The sequence below is a fragment of the Onychostoma macrolepis genome, chromosome 02 (genome assembly GCF_012432095.1).
Source record: "Onychostoma macrolepis isolate SWU-2019 chromosome 02, ASM1243209v1, whole genome shotgun sequence".
Classification (NCBI taxonomy): Eukaryota; Metazoa; Chordata; class Actinopteri; order Cypriniformes; family Cyprinidae; genus Onychostoma; species Onychostoma macrolepis.
The window spans coordinates 29,223,586-29,248,220 of record NC_081156.1 but is presented as its reverse complement, the minus strand read 5'-3'; the positions used below and the strand labels follow the sequence as shown (position 1 = coordinate 29,248,220).

Genomic DNA, 24,635 nt, shown 5'->3' with positions numbered 1-24,635 from the left:
TTACACTATAAAAAAAGTCCTGTAAAAAAACGGTCAAATGACTGGCAGCTACGGCTGCCAAACAAAAACCGTAAAATTAAAAGTAAAATATCGTAATTGAAACAAGAAAAATCTCTAAAATAACAGTTTTTTTCTGTAAAACCTTCAATGAAATTTTCTGTAAAATGATTGTTTTTGCACTTTATTTCAATTAAGGTATTTTATTGTAATTTTTTTTTTTTACAGTGTAGCCTAGGCCACTTTCGTTTTTGTGACACTCTTAATGCATTTTATTTGTTTTATTTAGGCTATATCGTTATTTTTAAAAATGTAACTGATGGGTGATCACACAGGTGCCTCACACGCCCACACATAACATTTCAGCGTTACTAACTTGACATTTCAGCCATTAATCAAACTAAAATGCAGTCACCCAAACATAAAAGTTGCACTGCACAATTTGGACCAAAAAAGTTCCACTGTAAAATCAGTGTGCAGCGCCGAAACAAACATTTATTGCGCATGTGAAGGATGATGTTTTACGTGGATATTGGAACGCAAGTGAAGTACAAAGCCCAGGGCTCTCAAGTCTCACGCAATCGGAGTGAGACTCATGCATTTCAACCAGTTCACACGCTCTCACGCCACACCTTGTATTTCTCACGCTGAGAAGGGATAACTTGCCCCGCTGCAATTACTATACAAAGACATTTTAGAAAAGTCTGGATTTAGGCTAATTTATCTGTGGTGTTACTGTCTATAGTAACTTGCAATATAAAGTCTGTGGTGTTATATTACGTCTGTGGTGTTTCTTCAAAATGACATGGACATAAGTGGCTATGTCACCAGTGTTTGAAATTATTTAAAAATCTAAATGTTCTTAAGCTTTCATTTGAATGGATATAGCATATTAAACTAATTTTAAATGCATAGCAATATATTTTATTAGGAAAAAACAAACAAGCAATTATACAAATTCTGCCTCTCATTTGCCGCCCCAATTGAAGAATGACCCTACTATAGTTAAACCCTGGTAACCACAAATTAACAATGGTTTTGCTACACTAACCACAGTTTAACCATGGTATTTGTAGAAAACCTGTGGTTATATAAATGGTAATCAGTATGCAACCCCCCCCCCAAATAAAAAACCATGATTAGTGCACTTTTACTATAATAAAAAGTAGTTCATTTTCCAAAGCCTAATTTAAAAAAAGTGGAAGTGGACAACCAAAATGAAGATGTTAGCTTTTATTTAGCTCAAGTCAGTTCAGTGTTGAAAGAACATCCCAAAAGAACATAATCTCCAGAGTGAAACATGGAGGTGGGAGCGTAATGCTGTGGGGATGTTTTCAGTGCGTTTGGAACTGGACTCATGAAAACAGAAGACTACGAGAAAATTTTGAAAGACAACCTCAGGCAATCCACAACAAAAGATGGTTTGGGTCAGCGTTTTGTCTTCCAGGATGATAGCGACTCAAAACACACCTCATTTCTGGCGTAGAACTACCTCCAAATGAACGTCCTTAACTAGCCTGCACAAAGCCCAGACTTGAATCCAATAGAAAATCTGTGGGGCACACTGAAGACCAGAGTCCATGCCAGGAGACCAACAAATCTGGAGGAGCTTGAGAGATTTGCTAAGGAAGAATAGACTACAACTCCTCAGGAGACATGCCTGAAACTTGTTGAGAACTACAGCAAACAACTAAACATGCAATCATCATCAATTATGCCTTGTTAAAAGGATAAAATTCTAAAATTAAAATGTTACTTTGACCTAGTCATTTCTATGAGATTCACAGCTGAAATGCATAGATAACTTTCAGTACCTTGGTTACATGTCATTTTGCAGACACCTTTTCCAAAGCGACTTTTTGCCACCAGAAACTAATTGCATTGAAGGTCCCTCTGGAGCAGCCTGATATTAAACGATTTACTCATAAATATTTTTCCTATTTCTCAGAGATACTGAAAATATCGCCCGGTGCACCCTGTGGGTCCACCAATCAGAGGAGAACAAAGAACTGGGACGCTGTCCAAGCCAGTCGCTGATTAGCAATTCAAAGAAAATTCTGTTGGCTCTGTGAATGTTGTTCTGACAAGCCAGAGTTATGTCTCTTAAGACTTTTCACTGCTGGGTCTAGAGATATAATTGGCCATTCATAATGCCTTGCCAAAATATTTTGTCTTCATAAAATCTCCTGAATAAGTTTGTACTGGTTTGAAAAAGTCTTTTAGTGGTGCTCGCTAAGGCACACATCACTTTTGCTATTGCTCATGGGGTTAGAGATTTCAACAAATCTTGTATTCATGTGACTATTCCTGCATAATTTGTCGGCATACATGATGTCTCAAATCATGCTGCTTGTTGAGATATTACTTTTTAAGCTACCAAGTTCATGATTTTCACCTGTGGACAAACGGGCACAAAATCCCATTGATGTATACTGAGGAAGTGATTGAATTCCAGAGACTTAGGAGTGTTCTTTAAGGCAGAGGTCCCCAACCACCGGGTCGCGACCCACTACCGGGCCGTGGAAGAATGGCTACTGGGTCGCAAGAAAGTTCTGGGGAAAATATGACATTCTGTTATTTATTGCACATTAATGATTGTTCTAATTATTCTGTATTTTCATTGTATGCGATTGATATGGGCTAGCAATTTGATGATTTCATGTTCAATTTGTAACTGAAAGATTGCTCTGATCTGTCATAGTCTATATTAGGCTTTGAAACAGAGCACAGTTGATCCGTGATACATATGGATGAGACCCCACACGGAATCCCATAGCAACCACTCAGAAAACACCCAAAACCCTGCAAGTCCGACAGAATTCCTTAGTAACCACTTAGAACACCATAGCAACCACTCAGAGCTCCCTGGCAACCATCTAAAGCAGTGCTTCCCAAACCTGTCCTGGAGGACCCCTAGCCCTGCACATTTTGTATGTCTCCCTTATCTAACACACCTGATTCAACTCATCAGCTCGTTAGTAGAGACTGCAAGACATGAATTGAGTGTGTCTGATAAGGGAACAAGTATAAAAAGTAGATAGAATAGAAAAAAAGAAAGCTAGTGTTAGTTTTTCAAGAAAAGCTAGCAATTAGAGAATAAATATGGAATTGATAGAGGGTCAAGTGTGTGTGTTTTTTTTTAAGTTTATCCCTGTTTTTATCCCTTTGAAGCGGATTTCCTACGTTATTTATTTTATTCGGTTTTTTTCAGTCATTTAATTTAAATTTCTATTTTTTTGTTTTCTGCCATTTTTCATTATTTCATTTATAAATTCATTTAAAAAAACAACCAAAAAAAAACAACAACAATGAGTAATAAAGTGCATTAAAGTACAATCAAAAGCTTTAATTATAATCACATTGCACTTGAATAAAGTTAAAGGTGTAATCTGCCGACTGTCCTGCAGGTGACCTCATAATTCTGTCTTCTTACGATGCACGTATGGATTTACGATTACTAGTCTAGAGCACTTGTAGATCTACGAAGATTTTCAAGTACTACTTAAATTATGATGGTTTTGGGATACGGTCCGCAAGTCTAAGATGATTTGTGCGATCGTTTTAAAGATCAACTTGAGCTTACGATGCTTTTGGGAAACGCAGCCCAGAACTCCCCAACAACCGTTTAGAACAACCTAAGTCACCCAGAATTCCCTAGCAACCTTTTAAAACACCATAGCAACAATTCAGAACAGAATTCCCTAGCAATCACCTAGAACTGTCTAACAGTCACATGGAATTCCCTAGCAATCACTTAAAAGACAATAAAAAAAATAAAAAAAATCCGAACTCCCTAACAGTCAGAATTCCCTAGCAACCACCCAGAACAGCCTAGCAGCCACCTTCCTAGTAGTAAACATGCCAGAACAAACTAGAAAAAATCAGAACTCCCTAGTAACCACCTGGAACATCCTGGCAAACACAATAAATATCAAAGTCAACACCAGTAAAGTCCTAGAAACCTCCCAGAACACCATAACAACCACCAGAACTCCCTAGAAACCACCAGAAACATCCTAGAAATTACTATAAAACCTTAGCAACCACCCAGACCATCGTAGCAACCATCCTGAAGTCTCTAGTAACCAGCAAAGTCATAGCAACCTCCCCAAACACCCTAGCAACCATGGAGAACACAATTGAAAACACCCAGAACTTCTTGGCAACCACCAGGAAAATCCTAGAAATTACCTAGAAAACCCTAGCGACCCCCTAGCAAGTAACTATATATAGTAAAACTATAGTAAAAATATACAAATCTAGTTATTTTATTTCTTTGCAATATTGTAGCACTCTCATAACAGCTGTTAAATAATAACATTTCCTTGTTCAGATGCTTTCATGCATAGATAAAAAAAATGTTAAAAAAAAGCATTGTATGATTTGGAGCTTTTTATAAACGCAAGAGAGAATCAGCTCTTGGTCAATCATCATCATTCTCTTTGTTTTTATCTTCTAAATATTTAAAAGACAGCTGCTCATTTTCATACTTAATCTGATATTCAAAACAGGGCCACAGAGGACAGACTCAATTAAACTCCCTCTTTCCCCGCATATTTCCATTTTCCGTCCCATAGACTCTGACTCGCTATCAAATTGTGTCGAGATCCTGTTAAACTGCAGTGAGGTCCTGTTACTTGCCAATTTCCCAGTCAATGATTTTTCATTTTCCCCACAGTCCCTGGATTCAGTGCTTGTTGGAGACCTGATGGATGGGCCAATCAAAATGTATGTATGTGTGTGTTGGGGACGGGGAGTGATCCGTGGCCTGTCGGCTGACAATGGTGGGAGGGGGGCGGGTTGGTGCTCAGGCATCTGGAAAGCAAACAACAGCATTAGGGAATGCAAATTGAAACAGCAGACACACTGGAAAGGCTCCATCGCAGACGCAAATGTAGCACATCCTTGTCTCCTTATTGAAATATATCAGCGAACACTTTGCCCTAAGGGATGTTTAGCATCACGAATAACCTGCGTGGCATAATCCGTATCTGTGCCAGTGAATATTCAGCCACAACACAATTTTCTCCCTTGAGTGACTGCTGATATATGATTACCTGTTGCTGAGCTCATCGCCCTCGGTGTGTAATTTGTTTATGTCAATCACATGTAAATACAGCATTTGCCTCTCATTTTCACATCTTGCTTTCAGTTGGCCACAAATTTTGTCTGAAGCAATAAACAGATGATTGGTATCTGAAAGAGATGATTGGTATGTTCCTAAAGGGCACTGTCCATCTTTATTGATTCATCTATGTGACCATATCGAGTTAAGAATCATTAACTTTACAATAAAACTTTCTCTTAGGATATAGAGCCTGGGTTTGAAAAACGTTGTTGCCGAGGCAAAGTTCAAATATTGCATTTTAAAATATATTTTGTACACAATTTTGAATATATATATATATATATATATATATATATATATATATATATATATATATATAGAGAGAGAGAGAGAGAGAGAGAGAGAGATTTGATAAATATATATATATAAAATTGAAAGTACATTTTACATATACATATATTACATACACACAAACATATGCAGACTTAAAAAAAATTATCTAAATGTAAAAAATTTAATTTCTACATTTAAATTATTTTATAAAATTTAAATATATAAAATGTTAATGTTATATTTTTTTCATGTAAAGATTATGAAAACATGAATGAATAATGGAGCTATTCCACAAACCCATCTGTATCCTTAATTCTGTAGAAAAAAAAATCATTCATATAAAATATACTTTATATAATATATATTTAAAATGACTTAAAAATAGATTTTGAATAGATTTTACAAATGCACACATATACATAATATATGTTTGCACATGCATGCATGTGTATATTTTATAACCTATTTAAAAACAAAAAATACATATTGTATGTAAAATATCATTATGAATGGATTTTACAAAGATAGGATGTACATAATGTACAGAAACATCTGCGTACGATAAGGTTTCATTTGTTGTATTCATAATATTGTTTTAGCAATATTATTTTTAATGTTGGCATATTTTTCATGTTTGTATATAGACAGACAGACTAAATAGCCTGATATATATATATATGATATTATATGTATGAGGCAAACTCACAATTTTTGATGGTCTTACATGATCTATGTGTTCACTAGGCCTCAGATGTCTCAATATTTCCAGTGAAACAGCTGGACAGATGGTTGCAGGTCCTGCAGGTTAATGAAGCTGTTGTTCCCTCACTGCACCAAACCGTTTCTGACTAACCTGAGATTTCCCAAAAAGTTATTTCCTTTTTCTCTCTCTCTCTCTCTCTCTCTTTTTTTAACCAGTCAAATAAGAAAAGCGGAGTAGTTTTGGAATATGGAATATTGACTTGGTCCTGTTGGGCTCCACCAGGCTGATTTAATAAGAATTTGGAGGGTAAAATGAAACCATGAGTGCATGACGGAGTTATTCTGCACATCCATCCGTGTCCTTAATTTTGTAAATAATAAGAAAACTAGCATCACTCCTGAAATAAAGAATATTGGGTTGTAATGGAATTTTGTAGCGACTATAACCTTCTTAATGGAACCAAGCTGATTTCAGATTAGACTCTAAATATGTGTGAATAATAGTATCTGAATGAAAGTGTATTTGCATTGCAATTATCTTTTTACAGAGTTTGTGTGCCAACACATTTCATGGGTTTAAGACTTTTCTAAGTCTGATTATGCATTTTTCTGTTAATATACTGTAGATTACCAACTACATCTGAAAACATACATCCAGAGCCCACTGCAAAGATATAACATCCCACAATGCAACACATGCAACTTTACCACCCATTACCAGACTATCAAATGAACATTAATGTCAGGCATGCCCTTCTCCATTAACTAAATGATCACATGAGTTTATTTATCTAAAATTTCTGTCTAGATTAGACTAAAGGTTTTTATTATTGCTCTTTATTCTTTGCAAATCTTCATGCGCTGTTTTTCAGTGAAAATTTAAGCTGCATTAAAAATTAAACAATATTTTGCTTCATTACAAAACGATTTCTGCAGGTCGCGAATGAAAAGCAATTTTCTGAGTATTGTATTTAATGTTCCTCTGTAATGAGTTTATTTCAATATGCCACAGATTCTCTTCCATAATGACTAGCCATTTTCACACAGTGCTGCTATTGCTGTTCCTCAATAACCACATGAAATATGACAATAAGACTGCTAAAGCTGCCGTGGTGAATATCGCAAAGCCATATATTGGTGAATGTTGTCCTCTTTTATGCTAAAAAATGTTTGATGCTTTCTAGTAGTTTTCTTTTCTAGTAGAAGTTTTTAGTTGCTGAAGTTTAGTTTTAGTTTTTAGAGTCGATTTATTGTCATGAACACTTGAAATAAGTGAACCTGTATCAGCAGTATGGTAATGGATCTGTCTGTCAGTTTGCTTACACCTGGGCAGCATTTTGGGATGTGTGATATAAAATGTGGCTTGAGGGAAGCCACCAGGGTTTGTGTTTTTTTATTTATTTTTTTATTTATTTTTTTTTCAGATTAAGTTTCAAGACTTTGCTCAGCTGGCCTCAGCACTGTTTAAACCTGCAGTGTTATCCTAAGGGATAAACAATGTCTCTCTCTTTCTCTCCGTTTCACACACACTTCAGCATGGCTACAGTAAAAATGTTCTAGAAGCTCAGGACGTTCTCCAGGATTGCTGAGAATTACATCAGGTTTCGAACTCACATACTTTCTTCTATGGAAACATGTGTCCCCCTGGTATAGTGCCCTCAAACACCCTCATGCATAATTGGATTTAGGATTTTTATCTAATAATATTAAAATATGACATGATTTCCCCTTCTGAATTTGCTGAACTTCAGTGTGTCTCTCAGGATTTACACACTCAGAAAAGTACTGTGGTGTAATACATTGATACATATAAAATAAAGAATAAGTAATTTATATATATATATATATATATATATATATATATATATATATATATATATATATATATATATATATATATATATATAAATTTCAGTTAAGACCTTTTTCAATCAAATTTATCAGTAACGGATGCTGATTTGCATAACAAAAAATTAACCCCACATTCTAAAACACATGAAAATAGAAAAGTTATTTTAAATTGTAATATTTCACAATATTACTGTTTTGACTATAGTTTGAGCAAATAAATTCAGCCTTGGTGATCATAAGAGTGAACTTCATTCAAAAAATTCATACTGACCCCAAATGGTAGTGTTTGATTTACATGTACAGTACTTCAAAAGATGATACTACTGAAAAAATTAAAATAGGTAGTACACAGTACTTTTTTTGTTTGTGTAGAGTCTCTACAGTTGATTTTCTGTTGTTTATTATATCAGCCTTGCAAAAAGTCATGCACTGCCTACCAATGGATAGGGGGAGAATAGCAGCTCATGCATCTGTCATTAATGTTTTCAATTCCAGAAAAAAAAAAAGAAAAAGAAAAAAAATACTCATACTCATACTCTGTATGAGTCTGATTTGCACATGATGTTTCGCTGTTTAACTTTTAAAAAATTCTCTATAAATAAGGTGGTTGCTGCAACACTGAGCCTTTACTGTTGCTCTGTGTAAGACTATATGGGCCATAGGGAAAAAAAAAAAAAAATCACCTGTTTTCTGGCTTTTCTGTCTGTTGTTAAAATATATACTAGACTTTAACCTGCTCCACTCCATCAGAGCCAGTGGAATTGATTATCTTTGTGTGAACTGACCCAGTACCGGACCAACCAAGCAAGTGAGCTGGAATGTAGGCCAACCTTACAATTATCTGAGAAGTTCAGACTCTCTCTCCTTGTCTGGCTCTCTCCTCCAGATGTCTTTAAGAGGTGGGATGTTAAAGCCACCCAGTGTTAAAGCCAGGAGAGACTCGATTCTAAGAAACTTTTGGGAGAGAGTGGTAGAATGTTTTCAAAACATTCCCTAAAATGCCTTACTATGAATATATTTTCTTACAAACACTTTAATAATTGTTAATAGATCTCAAGTTACATGTAAAAATGTGCTATGAACAGCATCTGTGGAATACTGCAGTAAATAATGTAGAATTACTGGAATACCGCAGTAAATAATGTAGACTCATGAAGGTCTATTGAGGCAATATTGAGTAGCCTACATTGAAGTAGAAGAAGCAATAATAATAATAATAATAATAATAAAAAGAATACTAATAAATAGATGATGGTAATAAAAATAGATGATGATGATGATGATAATAATAATAATTATTATTAATTTCTGTGGCAATAATGCCATAGTTGAACCCAGAAAATGTGTTTATTATAAACAACCACTGGATGGCAGCAAAGGCTTGGCTAATATTTAAAAATGATTTCCGTTCCATCAGAATATCTAACAGCTTCAAATCTGCATATGTCAAATCAACAACACTAATAAGCAGCACTATTTCATTTTTTACAGCAGTTTTGAAGCTTGAAATGCATCAGATGTTACTGGATCAAAACCGTCTAAACTCTTATTTAAACATGAGAGGTTTATTGTGAATACAAGTGATGCACATTGGAAAGTCCTGTTAAGAAAGATGTATAAAGGAACAGATATGAGACATACACAAACAAATTTAGCTTGGGTAAATATTCTCACACATGGAAAAAAGGTTCATAAATGGGTTTAATTACGGTCTTTAGTAGTCCTAATATATAATATCCAAGCTTGTTTATATGGTGTGTATTACTAAGCCAAACAATTATTGCTCTTTGGGGGACTCAGTGATTCGAGTTTTTTTAATCTGTTCCTCATCAATATTCATTTCGTTCAGTGACGATCTCGGATTACATACTTACACCAGCAGATGGCGGCAAACGATCGTTTTTAGACCTATAATATTTCCTCCATTGTGTGAACAGCGAAACACAACCTTACGATTAAGCCTATAACTCACGAAAATGATTGAAAACGTTCACAAAAGAGATTCGCTTTGGTGAGGTTTGTTTAAATCACTCAACTTTAAGTGTGAACTTTGCTATATAGCTCGTCCGGCCTTTGTGCTACGAACAAAAATGAAACTTCAAAATGATTTTGAAGAGATGTTATAAAAGGTTTACCTGTTAAGTGAGTAAGTAAATAAATAAATAAAATCCCATATATTTATATTGAAAAGGGCATATTTATGGACCAAAATATCATAGAGACTTCATGGTGGACTCTTTTGACTTTGGCGACCACCCAAAACATCCACATAGCAACATGCTAAAAAACACTTTGCAACCACAAAACAAAGCCATGGCAATCATTCAACACCTGGGAAGCACCACTCGCTTATTGTCTCAGAAAATATTATCTTTTTTTTTTTTAAATCATGTTAATGCAAGGGCCCAACAAGTACAACCCCTGTCTGTGTGTGTGTGTGTGTGTGTGTGTGTGTGTGTGCGCGCACGCGTGTGAAGGATAGCTACTTAAAAATCTTGAAGAAAACCGTATCCAAAATTATGCATGGAAAACAGACAGACCATAACTTTCTTGTCTTGCCTTCAGTGACATATTTCTGGAAGGCGGTACAGTCAAAGTAAGCAATAAACTTGTATTTTACAGTGTCCCCGAAGACACTGCACAAAATATTTTAAAGAATTCTCATTCTGTCAGCAAGGTCAAGGCCCTCTTAATGTGAAACGCTATGAATCAGTGAATAGTTCGCTGATGCGGATAAATAACAGCAATGGTCAATTTAGTCTAGCGAGAAAGGAATGTTTAACGGAGACGGAAGAATGTCTGAAAGATATGCAGCTCCTAAACCGCAAATACAATAAAATAACGTTTGGACTCACTCTTAAAGAGCCCAAATAAGAACCGTATGGCATTTTATTTCTGGCCGGTGGCTCCACAAACACGAGAGGAATCTCAGATGTGGAATACAGCGCTGTTGACGTTGGACGAGCACATTGTCACATTATTAACCATCATCCATCTGGAGGTGGGAAGAGACACGCTTCAGATCTTCCTACTGCCATCCATCGCTCTGAAAAATAAACACAGAGGACGACACGTTGTCGCATTGAAGCTTTTGTTTTGTGGGGAGTCTGCCTGGTATCAATCTGTTGGAGGAAGACAGCGGAAGCGGATGCGGGGTGTTTGGAGCACACAGGACAAAGAGGATGCGCGTCGCTTTGCCTGCTGACCAGATTTCATCAGAGTGAGGGATGTGCAGCAGGGCCTTCATGTCACATAAAAGAGATAGGCTTCAAACACACCAATCTGAAGCTGGGCCGCAGGCCTCCATGTGGGGTGTGGAAAAGAACGTCAGATTCAAACGATGAGGAAGGCGTAGTTCTTCATATTGCTCTATGATTGATAAAGTTTTCTGTTGTGGTGCAAATCACATGGGAAAACAGATGCAATTTTCTATATTCAGTACCTGTTTGAGTATTTGCCAGTTTAATTTGGTCCAGACTGTAATGAAAACAAAACCCTATGTTCCTTAATGCCCATCTGCCGTACCGAGCATTCGGTCTGCATGTTTTGGGAGGGAATAAGATGCTATTTTAGTCCCAGAATGAGAGATAAGAGTTTTCGGTCTGTCTGCAGAGCAGCTCAAAATATAAATGATGTCTGTTCCAGTAATCAACCTCCACAATTGGGTGAAATTAACACAGACCCACCTGATCAGCAGGGAAAGAGAAAGAAACCACATGAGCCAAACATGTCAAGAGAGAGAGAGAGAGAGAGAGAGTTGTAGAACAAATGAGATTATGCAGAATAATCAATGAGACACTGATACTGATCCCAGAGCAGATACACTGGCATGAACAGATTGGCACAATTAGACAGGAAATGGCTGTTGACATCATCAGTCATGTAGAGGGCACAGATGGGCTCTACCCAGGAGACGAGCAGGTGAGAGGGAGGAAAACATTGGAACAGACTCTCATAGCTGAGAGGAAAACATTTTAAAAAGGTCGATGTGTGTTCTTTTGTGGTTTTCAGCAATAAAAGAGTGAAAATGGTGTCTAATTGGTTCTCACACTTCTTAGTATATTGCATAAATACTGTAAATAAATGTGCAGAAAGGGGTAGTTTTGGTCTTACATTTCAGTCTCAGGACTGTTTATAGTCAAGACATTCACATACATACTGTATACAGTTTCATAATAAGGGCATATTGCAGTGAAAATATCTGCCAGATCTGTGGGCTCTTTACAAAAGAGTTATGTATTAATGTATGTATTATAGAAATATTGTGTTCAAATTGTAAAATATTTTTTTACACTTTGACTTTAATGCTTTGAGGGGTTTTGGAAACATTTTTGTTGAATGAGAATGAAAATAAATAGTTTGTAAATGGTTTGGTTCAAAAACCACACTTAATTTAAATACATTACATTTCCATTAAGGGGTTTCTCACATCCGCCTTCACCTACACTTTTAAGAAATGGAGGGTGATGAAGAAACAAACTAACCTGCGTTCATATCTGAAGTAAGTAAGGTGACATCTATTCAAGGGGATATCTGAGGGTGATCTCAGAGGTCCGTGGTCATCATAGGCTGTCTTATTACTTGCTTGCAGTTGCAATATCTCTTTCTGCTTATACTGTTGAAGCATTAGATTGATAGCAGGTGATTATGTATAATTAGGGGGAGGGGACATTCAAGTTATTGTTTGTGTATGCATGTTGTAATCACATCAAGTAGATATTAAATGTTTTCCACATTCAACATTTTTACAATTCCATTAAATTGTGTTTGTAATTAGTAACATGCATATATGTTATAATTCTGTCAGGACCACTATCGTCAAAGAGGATTGACAATTAGCAGTTTGGATTGGCGGTATGGTTCTGTTCTGGGCAAGAACTCTCTGCAAGAGAGCAGTGATAACCCCCCAGGGTAAACAGAACAGAACCAACGAAAGTATGTAGATATCGTTAAAGTTCAGTAATTTTTGTACATTTTAGAATTAGTCTGATTCAAAGGAGAATCAGAAGGCTGGATCCTGCCTGACAGAGGAGGAGGAGTTGGGGATGAAGGAGGGTAATTAGCTATTGAGCAATGCAAAAACTGCTGATAAACTGAGGGACCTTATATATGGATGCTTAGATAGGTGTTGTATCCCTATAGGTAGATGGGGATCAGCTGAGAGTCAGCTGATGCAAGCTTGACTAACGTGACCTGCCAGAACTAACGCTACGCTTGATAATTATTAACTACACTAACATGTTTTCACTTTTGGTCTCATGATGTTTGGACCTCAGTGTTTATCAAGGTACCATGGCATTACCATAGTTTACTCAGTAAAAGGGTGTTTTGATGTATGATGGTTTGTAGTAGATAATTTCATGAAGAATTAAATAATAAATAATTTATATATATATATATATATATTAGTGCTGTCAAATGATTAATTGCGATTAATCGCATTCAAAATAAATGTTTTGTTTATATTATATATGTGTATACTGTGTATATTTATTATGCATATATAAATACAAATACGTGCATGTATACATTTTAGAAAAATATATTAACTATATGAATATATATATATATATATATATATATAAAATGTATGAATATAAATATATACATGTAAATATTTTCAAAATATATACTGTATGTGTGTGTATTTATATATACATAATAAATATACATAGTACACATACATATATTATGTAAACAAAACTTTTATTTTGGATGCGATTAATCGCAATTAATCGCTTGACAGCACTAATATATATATATATATATATATATATATATATATATATATATATATATATATATATATATATGAATCCTGGGTCCAGCTACTTTTCTTCAAAATCAGGCCAATTTAAGAAAAACATTTTTTTTTTTTTTTATAGAAAGATGCAAAGCTCTTGGGTATCATCACTCATGTCTGTGTGTTGTAAGTGTGTGCGTGTGTGAACAAAATGAACATGACACATATTTTCAAAATCTTTTGATCTATATAATTGACACAAGGGTTTTTCTCTTCCTTTTTAAAGAACATACAACAACAATGGACAGATAATTTCCTCAGTCTCTTCAAAACGTTCTACTTTCAACCTTAAACACAAACTCCCCATTATTGTTTTTTTTTTTTTTTAAACAAACAAACAAAAATAATAAAGTATATACCAGAAAGCATTTTCATTTTTTCATCTCAGCACATTTTGACAATATCAGCCACATTCATCAGTAAAGAGCGAGTGGCAGTGCCACTGTTGCGCCATTGCATCTAGAGGTGGGACTGTTTAGCTGACCTGGGGTCAGACTGCTAACTGTCAATGATTTAACAAACATGCTAAAGACAGTTAAGACTGATTTCAGGTCAGATCACTCTACAGATAGTTAGTGAATTCTGCCACGGGTCCATTTTTTCAACCACATCTGATCCAATCGATCAACAAACAATCCATAACACCGCCTGTGGGATATTTCTCTGTTATCGACCCCTGATCATGTGATGTAGTCATGCGGACGTGGCCGCGTGCGTCATGCAAAGTGCAGCATTTCTAAACTGGAAGGGAGGGGGTGTTGTTCTCCATCTCAATGACCCGGTCAGATCTGTACGCCACTTAATGGTGACCGAAACTGCGGCACTTTCTCTGCAAAGCCAATGGCAACCTTAATCAGTTACATCACTTCCTGTAGCCTCTACAAACGCAAGGTTCATTAAAAGAGCCAAAAATTAAGCTCTTTTCAGGTTTGGTCAAAAAAATGCGTCATTCTCTCCTACGCCTGAAACTCTATGCAAGTACGAGAACACAAATGCTTCTAGCTATGCTTGATTTTACATTGCGTTATGAAATTAGCCAAAATCCATCCATTCTCCAAACCACTAATCCTCTGTAGGGTCACGGGAATGCTGGAAATTAGCTTCAGTGTTTATAATGTAACATAAGTAAGGTGCACTATTGTGGGTTTTAGGCAAGTTTTAGCAAACATTTTACCTACTATCATTAACAGTTTGAAGTGAATTTAGCTTAGTAAACTAGTTCAAGTTAGTCCACCAGTCAACACATTTATAGCTACAGTACCTGAACAACAACATTCGATTCAATAACGCAAACTTTTGATGGTAACTCTATCGCCTGCATGAGTACAAAGTTGTGCTACCGTTACATTAACGCAAAAATGCACATTAGTATGCATGCTTACCTTATTTCAACCTTCCATCTATTCTCAAAACCACTGTTCCCTGTGTAAGGTAATGGGGATGTTGCAAATTAGCCTTGGTGTAATTCAAAATGTAACATAAGTATGGGAGACATGCATGCTATTTAGCTTAGCAGGCTAGTTCAAGTTAGTCCAACGGTTAACATGTTTATAGCTATAGCTACCTTAACATCAACAACAACATTTGATTAAATTACGCAAACATTTGATGGTAATTCTGTCGCCCCCTTGATTACTAAGGTGTGCTATCGCTGCAAAAATATTAGTATGCATGCTTACATTATTGGCGTTTACATACTTGCATAGAGTACGATTCTAAAACTGACAGACTTTCATTGGTAAAAGGTTTCTTAAACGTTTGCGCAATGTTGCGCAAAACCGTTTTCACGTCAACATTGTGTGCATACCATAAACAACCCAACTTGTCTGCTAACTAAGGGCAGGGTGTGGGGCTAGGAAATATTTGAGACACACATCTGTGAGTCACTGAACTAATTAGATCTGATGTGGATGCAGCATGTATTGAGTACACGTGTATATTTTTATAGTGAGTACTTACAAAGCAATGCTTTCTCTGAAGTGCACTCACACATAACACACACACACACACATCTCTATGAGGTTTGAATCAATATCAAATTAACAATGTCCAGAAACCCCTCCACATCCCTCCGGTTTCGAGTCTTTCATTCTCCGGCTTGTCTTTTCCCACGTGTAAAATCCCTTTCTGAGATGACGGTCATTATATATCTGTCCCACGGATTAGAGTACATCGTTTCGTAAAACACGCCCGTCTCTTTCTCATTGCTGGTGCATTAACGTTTCATCCCAAATATTGCTCTAGTGCTGTTGAGGGTCCTCAAGGATATACTGAAAATGTGACTGTGGTTAGTACACGTTTATTTACATCCAGAGTAAATACATGTTGTGTTTTCTTTAAAATGGCCCCTGAAACCCATTTGCAAAGCAGAGTGCGGAAACTAGTACAATAAATGAGAGAGAGACAGAGAGAGTGTGAGACAGCTGGTCTTCATGAAACAAGACTCAGTAAAGCTTGTTTTCATGATTAGAAAGGCTTTAAAACAAAGATAAGAAGAACACACGGTTCTTTCAGCGGTTTTGTTCACTTTGATCGAATGTTGAAGGACATTCTCAAGCTTGAGCGGCCGGAGACGTCTTACCTTTATGGGTCTTAATTAATAAATAAATATAAACTAAAATGATTTTTGAGTAAGGAAAAACCAGCATGTTTTGTTTGTTGGGGTGGATTTTCATAGCTATTGTTACAGATTGGCGCATTCTCAGAGACCTTTTTCACCACAGACATAAAGACAAGCAAAAGACCAGCTCTAGGGGTGTCATATATCAAATAAGAGACAAAAAAGTACACAGATCTAAGAATATTCCATGATGTTCTTATTCAAGACAAAAAAGTGATGCATTCGCCGGTTTCCGTTGATGTTTGCATGTTTGTTTTGGCAATGTGACTAACCCCGCCCCTCCACAATCCAACCCAGTCCTGTACTCAGTCCCAGTTGGTGGAATTGCCTGTCAATTATCGCCTAAGCAAGACTGTGACCAATGAGAGAAGGTAGAGGCTGACGCATGGAAGGTTCTGGCTGCTTCTTCCATTCACCACCTTCTTGTTCTCTGATGGATAGGCGTATACATTGGGTTTGTCTGTGTTTGGGGCCGTTAAACGTGGATCACGGGAACACTGATCGTCGGCACACATTCCACTTCCTGAACCGCTGATATCATCACCTAAAGATGGGAACACAACAAGGAGATTCATGAGCTGAAGTGAGACAGAGTTCAGGAACGTTCAACAGCAATGACGAAGCTACATTCCTGGGTTGAAGAGTAACTAACTTCTAAGTTATCTTCAGTTTTTGTAGCCTGACAGTAGATGTTTTTAAATTAGTTTTGAATCTGACTCATTTTAGTTCATTCGTTCAATTCGAAAAGCAATTTGCAAAAGCATTTCAATCATTACTCAATTAGTGTCCCTTCTTTTCGTAGCAAAATAAGCAGTTATTTATAATTGTGTTTCCAATTCTGTTAAATTAACATTTTTGGGGTTTATTGGTTTAAGAGTATCAACATTAATGCTTTCACCCTCTTCGCATCTTTCTTTCCACCCATCTTCTTTTTATTTTGTGCTAGATAATACTGGTAACTGTTAATATTATTAATTATTACATTATTTTGATTATATAAATAAAAATGCATTGTTTTAATGGTGTAAATGTTATTAGCTATTAATCTGCAGTGTAGTATTTTTATTTCATTTTATTATTATTATTTTGACACAGAGACATATCAGCAATGATTATTCACTGTTGACGCATTTCATATTCTATAATAAAATCCATAGCAACTTTCTTATACACTGCTATTCAAAGATTTGGGGTCAGTAAGATTTTTAAAGGTTATTCGAATTTGAAATGTGATTTGATCAAAAATTCAATAAAAAACTAATATTTTAAAATATTGTTAACATTTAAATTCTATTTTAATTATTTAAAATGTAATTTATTCCTGTGAAGCTGAATTTTCAGCATCATTACTCCAGTCTTCAATGTCACATGATCCTTCAGAAATCATTCTAATATGCTGATTTGCTTCTCCAGAAACATAAAAAATATTGTGCTGCTTAATATTTTTTGTGGAAACCGTGATACATATTTTTTTCAGGATTCGACTTTAAAGTCGAAAAGAACATCATTAATTTGAAACAAAAATATTTTCTAACATTATAAATGTCTACCCCATTTATTGCTGAATAAAAGTAATAATTTATTTTAAAAAAGACATAGTGTATGTGTATACTTACTGGTGTCCTGGAAGTCCACATCATTTCCATTGATGGCGTACTTCAGTCGGTTGATCATTATCTTAAGCTGCATGATCTGTTTGCGTACAGTCATGTCTGGTTTGGTAATGTCAATCTCCACCTCAGGATTATTGATCTGACTGGCCAGCCCGTCTCCCATCACTTCTGGCAGATACCTGACAGAACACAACACAACAAGAAAGATGCATGTGATCTGTTTGAGAGGCAACATCACAGACAGACCCAAATAAAAAATAAAAAATAATAATAATCTGTGTGAAAATGTTGTCATTGATAAGCAGTGTTGGGGGTAATGCATTACAAGTAACGCAAGTTACGTAATCAGATTACTTTTTTCAAGTAACTAGTAAAGTAACGCATTACTTTTTAATTTGCAAGAAAATATCTGAGTGTGATATGTGAATTAATTCATGTCGCTCACAAAAAAAAAAAAAAGGTTTAGTATTCATCGAAATGAATTAAAACAGTGAAATGCTAACTCAGAATATGACGCAAACTTGCAATAATAAAATATGTTAAATAACACAAATGCATCTATTCCCATTTTATTATTTATGTCTTTGCTGCTGACCTTTGATCCAGTTCAACCATACTAATAAGCAAAAATGACTTTAGATAAATTAACAATTGTGCTTCATTGTTTTTTTATTGCTGAAGAGTGTTGAACCTTCTCCTGCGTTCTACTGTACAGATGTGAATTTACTTTTCCTTCGGCCTGAGGTTTATTCATTACCCTTTTTGGTGTGAAAGGGCTTTTACATTTGCTATAAATAGAACTTCTTATATTAAAAACAAACAATCAAGCCCTGCTCATATTTAAAAAGTAATGTGAAAGTAACGCGAAAGTAACGTAACTAGTTACTTTTTTAGGGAGTAACGCAATATTGTAATGCATTACTTTTAAAAGTAACTTTCCCCAACACTGTTGATAAGTAATGTCTGTGTTCCCACACTTTTGAAAAGCTGCAGATTTTGTACAATACATTTTCTCAAATAATCTTGTAGCCACTGTAAATGAATGTGAGTTGTGTTTCTGTTAAAACTGAGGCTGACTGAGCTGTTTATGTGCATTTACCTGTCCACACTCATTCCGTTCCAACATCTGTCTGCTTCACTCTGTCCAGACTCGCGATCCACACACAGTTTTCTGGGCAAATGGACCCAGTACTGCATGATATCCCTCAACATTCTGGACACATCGGATAACTGAGAGAAAGAAAATGGGATGGAAAATGTGATCTCACAAACAGGGTTACAGAAAGCAACGAAAAAATATTTATAATTACAAATAATAAAATAAATAACACTTCAGCTGTTGTTTATGCATTTACAAAATGTTCCTACTCAGCATATGTTGACATTATTCATTTTGCATATTATTGAGCCTGTTCAGTTCACAGTAATATTAACCCTATAAAGCCTACTGTGTCCTGTTTGATTTGCAAATTTTGAAGGCCTCTAAATGATCAACATGATCACAACTTTGCTGAAAAACCTTTTGTGCACAATCTGCTACATGCCTTCTGTTGTCTGACTGATAATTTATACTTTTTAGCAAGTAAAAGGCAATCTCATTCATTTTCATTACAAGCTTTTCAGCCATATAAATATTAACAACTGCACCAAATTGCATATTTTTGCTCAGTTTGAGCTGTTGAATACATTTTTCATAAATTATTTTTTTCCTCCTCAAGTATGAGCTTCATTTTATCCTATATATCATACTAGCCATAAAAGCCTGCTGTATCAAATATGTATATACTGTAAATATGATCATTAAAAATCACAAACTTTTTTTTTTCTGACTATTATTTCATATGTATGCTTTACTGGGTTAATAAACGCCAGAGTTCAAAGTACATTTTGTATAATCAACAATTTTGTTACTGTGGTGGGTTGCCACTCAATGCCTGATGTAAAGCAGGGTCCTAAAGCAAAAACTACTATTGTACACCATTCAAACACACTCACCACTTTCTCCAGTTGGGCTCCTGGGGTGCCGCTCACTTCTTCTGCTGTGTTTCTACCTCGCTTGATCTGATCCTCAGTTTTGGAGCTCTGAGTAGGAGAACCACATGCCTGAAACACCTGAAGAACAAAAAAGGGTTCTGGTTCAATTCTAGTTCAAGATTTACATAAGCAGGAGTTCAAGATTTAATTACTGATAAAGGATTTAAGATGATATTAATAGTTGAGAATACTGGATATACTTATGATTTAATGATATATTAAAGATTAAAGTCAGCTCTTGGATTTCATCAAAAATATCTAAATTTGTTTTCCAAAGATGAATGAAGTCTTACGGGTTTTGGAACGACATGAGGGTGAGTAATTCAAGACAGAATTTTTGGGTGAACTATCCCTTTAAGTATTTTCAGACAGGTTTAAAGTGCAGCACTGACCTTATTGTTGAATGTGTTGAGGTTGTCTTGCATATAGAGAATAGCTTCAGCAATGCGTTTTGGCAGAGACAGAACCACCGAATCCACACTGTAAGGCCGGCTCAGTTTGTCAACTACCTCCAGCATAGCATCTACACACAAAAACAAAGTCTTTATATCATGTTGACTTTCATCTAATGTGTGACAAGCTGTAATGTCCGCTTAATTCTAATAGAGTACAAAACTGCCATTGTGTTGATTCCGGAAGCATTTGTTTTCCATTCATTTTTCCCATGGAGATTTTTAAAAAGTCTTGTTTAATGCGTTTTAAGCCATGAACCAAACCAACCAGATTTGAGGTGAAACAAAGAAGTATTTGAAAATCAGACAAAGGTACAAGACTGTATACTTAACAGATTTAATGAATGACATTGCTGAATAAAATACAAAATTATTAATTAAATTTGTTGATTATACATATAGATATTAAGTTTATTACTTCAACAAACGCATATTTAACAACCTCATATCTCACAACATTGGTCTGTTTTTAAATGTTTATATGTTATCAAATGACAAAAATCTATTTCTATTTGTAGAAAACGAATGGAATTTTTACTTCTGGAACCCAACTATTGAGGGTGCATTTTGGCCTCGCCTACCTGCCAAGTTCCTCCACTCCGAGTCCAGATCTGCTTGATTGGCGAGGCAGCCCTTCATGACATTCTTACAGTAGTTTGAGCAGGGCTTGGCCAAAGCCACGCCGCTACAGTGAGGACAGTATGTCATCTTCATGACGGCGCGCACACATTCAGTGCTCAGAGACACCTGCAAGACAGAAACAAAGAATTCAGAGAACAGCTGAAGCATATTTGTTCTGACTCATGTAACCAAAGAAAATGCCCTGTGAATTGTTTTGTGTCTCGTGTAATAAAAATGAGATAATTATATCCTGCAAATAAGTCTTTGTCATTTCCTACAGTTTCCCATGAGGTCTAAGGATGTGGGATGGTACATTGTGGTACGATTATTGCATAATACCCATGATGCTTCTCTACACAGAGTAACCCTCATGAGGTCGGAGATGTCTTTCACAATATTCCCTCTTTATCAGAAACCTCCACCGCTCTGATATCAAAATATGGGATTCATTTAGGGCCCCTTAGGGAAAAGTAAGGCAATTATAGTATAGAAAAACTTGACATTTGCTTGACATGTTTAAATTAATCTAATTTCACGGATATTGGAAGCAAAACCAGTTTTTGTTTAGGTGTAAATAAAAATGCAGTCAGCATGATATTTGATTTCTGTAAATGTACCTGACTTTTTTTCTGTCCTAACTGCATTAGGCTGCATGAAACATTCACTCACAGCTGCGACTAGCAACTTTGACACAGTTTCACAAAGATGAATGTCAGCAGAACTGTATATTGCAATGACTTGTGTGAAGTAACCGGTTCTTAACATTCTTCAATCAAAACTTTTAATGCAATCAGATGATGAAACATTTGCAATCACATGCATTCCTTTGTTATCGAGTGGGAGTCGTTCAGAAAGCGAAGGAATCTTTGTGGACTTTTAGTGGTGGGTCCTTTTGGCACATAAAGGATCTGTGTGAATAAATTTGCATTTCATTGTAAAATGTACTTTTAAATTCAAATCGAATCAGACAAGTAACCCCAGATGACATCAGTGCAGTTAATGCTGAGCTGCAGTTCTGTCATATGCATTCAGCTAGATAAAAGAAAACTCCACTGCCCATTATTAAACCTGGACGAAAACTAAAATAAAGTCTGAATTCTGAACGAGGATGAATTAGCATATATTGGTAAATTTTTCCTCATGATACTGTGGGAAAGCTGCAAAACGGATGTCTCCAGAAAATAAAGTAAGAACAAAGATCTAATTTCTAATGTAGGACATAATTCTTTAAAAAAAATGTGCAGATGACATTTAGAGATTCAGGTAATTTCTTATTTCAATAACAATAGTCTGCAGGCTACATCATTATGCCAGTAAGAGGCGACAAATGACTGTCTTTAGGTCACTGAATCACTCAACTGATTCGTTCCAATCCTCTGATTCATCAAGAAAAGAAACAACTCTTTATGAGTAAGTCATTGAATCATTCACTCAAATGATTCATTCAAAAACACAGATTCATTGCAGAACAAAACACCAGACTTTATAAGTAATTGAGTAATTGAATCATTCACTCAAATGATTTGTTCAAACATACTGCTTTTTTCAGAAACAAACCATTGACTGTCTTGATGAGTGAGTCGCTGCATCATTTATTCAAACAATTGGCTCAAGAACACAGATTTATTGCAGAACAAAACACCAGACTGACTTTATAAGCGAGTAAATGAATCATTCACTTAAACAATTTGTTCAAAAACACTGATTCATTCATAAACAAATCTCTATCTTTATAACTAAGTCACTGAATCATTCATTCAAATGATTTGTTCAAACACGCTGATCCATTCATTCAAAAACAAACCACTAACTGTCTTTCTAAGTGAGTAATTAAATTATTCACTCAAATTATTTGTTCAAACACACTGATTCATTCAGAAACAAACCACTGACCATCTTTCTAAGTGAGTCATTGAATAATTCACTCAAATGATTTGTTAAAAAAACATGGATTCCTTCAGGAACTAAATGCCACAACGTGTTCATGTTGCTAGGAGAAAAAAGTTAATTCTGTTGTGGCTTTACTGATGGAATGTAAATGGTAATATTGTGTCAGTTACTGAGCGTTATCTTCTTGTTTATTGAACTGTTATAAAAGCAATATAGAACTCTTTCTTCTTTCTTGACGTATATAATGACACAAAATGTGACTGAAAGGCACTACATGACATGGCTAGTAGATTCATGTCACTCTAGATATTAATATGCACATATACTTCACTTTAAAGTTAAAATAAGCTGCATCAAGGGAGAAAGAAATTTTTGTCACATGCTGAGACATAAATAACTGGACTGGACTGAGGTAAAAAGACTTGCATCAGACTCCTACACACGCACACACCACCCTTCAGGGAGACCTAGCAGTGCTTGTTACCCGAAGGATGACTCAAGCACTCGCTCTTTAATGAGGAGAGGAGAGAAGAGAAGAAGCAGAGAGAATAAGATGAGAGAGATACAGAGAATAGACAAATGGAGTGAATGTGAGAAGAAGGATGTGTGAAGATGCAAAGGAAGCTCCGGGGAGGAGGGAAAGAGAGGAGAGAAGAAGAGAGAGAGTGTGAGAGAGGGAAGCGGAGAGATAGAATAAGTTGAGGAAGGATAATGTGGCACATCAAAGCCTCTGAGCATCTGTGATTCATCAGATCAGAGCAGGATAGAGAGAGTTTGCTGCCCAGTGTACGGCTCAGTTCTGACACCGGACCCACGTTTGGGAGCCTCTTGGACTTCATTTCTGGAACATCTCAAGGTATCAATATTTATGAATCAGTTGATTGAATCAATCTACAAATTCACCATTCACTCAATGAATTGGTCTGGGCCTTTCATACTGAACATGATATGGACATTGAGTACTAACCAAATTTTTCTAATTAAATATTATTTATACAAATATTAATAAATATTACATTTTCAGTCTGAATATGAAAATATGACAGATCTTTATTAATGAGCAAAATCATATGCTTATGACTAATGAACTATATGCTTAAGGGACAAATATTATATATTTTTTTGTGCAGCATCATTGTCTGTATGGGTTATGTAACTCTAAAGGTGCTATAATGTAGGCATATGTATTCAATATTTGTCAATTTAACCTAAAACTGTCAATATGTCAAAATAATGAAGATCCAAATGTAAATTTGGGAGGAGCTTGTTCATTTAATCCTGCCGTGTTTCATATTATGCATGTTTCACATATTTCATTAATCATATTTCAAGAATATGTAAGCAAACTTTGGTGACATTTCTTTCAGCATCCCCCCTCTTTTATTTGTTAACAGCTATAGTATTACTAAATGCTAGCTTTATTTTTGCTTTACTTCAAGGGGAGATCTACAGTAAGTGCTTGAGACGAGTTCCATATTTAATATGTTTATTTAATGTGCAAGTAAAGTGCTGTAGGCAACAACGTGACCTTATGTGACATTAATCTCAATTCGACTGAACTGGAACACATGAGCATAACCGAGTTGTTTGTGGAACCGTTTGAAGGAACCAAATTTGCAAAATGAGTCATAGTTTCCGAACACTAGTAGGA

At 35.7% G+C, this 24,635-nt stretch overlaps 2 protein-coding genes across 2 annotated transcripts in view; both read right to left on the bottom strand.

The window, feature by feature from the left end:
* LOC131520354 (ephrin type-B receptor 1-B) overlaps positions 1-13,205 on the bottom strand; it is a 289,163-nt gene extending 275,958 nt beyond the window's left edge. The window contains 1 exon segment of the mRNA XM_058744534.1: positions 12,436-13,205. Coding sequence (XP_058600517.1) covers positions 12,436-12,445 — 10 coding nt within the window. The 5' untranslated portion in view covers positions 12,446-13,205.
* A 716-nt stretch (positions 13,206-13,921) lies between these two features.
* gpc1b (glypican 1b) overlaps positions 13,922-24,635 on the bottom strand; it is a 71,671-nt gene continuing 60,957 nt past the window's right edge. The window contains exons 4-9 of the mRNA XM_058753450.1: positions 21,055-21,220; positions 20,414-20,544; positions 19,983-20,099; positions 19,087-19,217; positions 17,991-18,166; positions 13,922-16,918 (exon numbers count right to left, since the gene is read on the bottom strand). Coding sequence (XP_058609433.1) covers positions 16,710-16,918; positions 17,991-18,166; positions 19,087-19,217; positions 19,983-20,099; positions 20,414-20,544; positions 21,055-21,220 — 930 coding nt within the window. The 3' untranslated portion in view covers positions 13,922-16,709. The remainder of the gene's footprint in view (positions 16,919-17,990; positions 18,167-19,086; positions 19,218-19,982; positions 20,100-20,413; positions 20,545-21,054; positions 21,221-24,635) is intronic.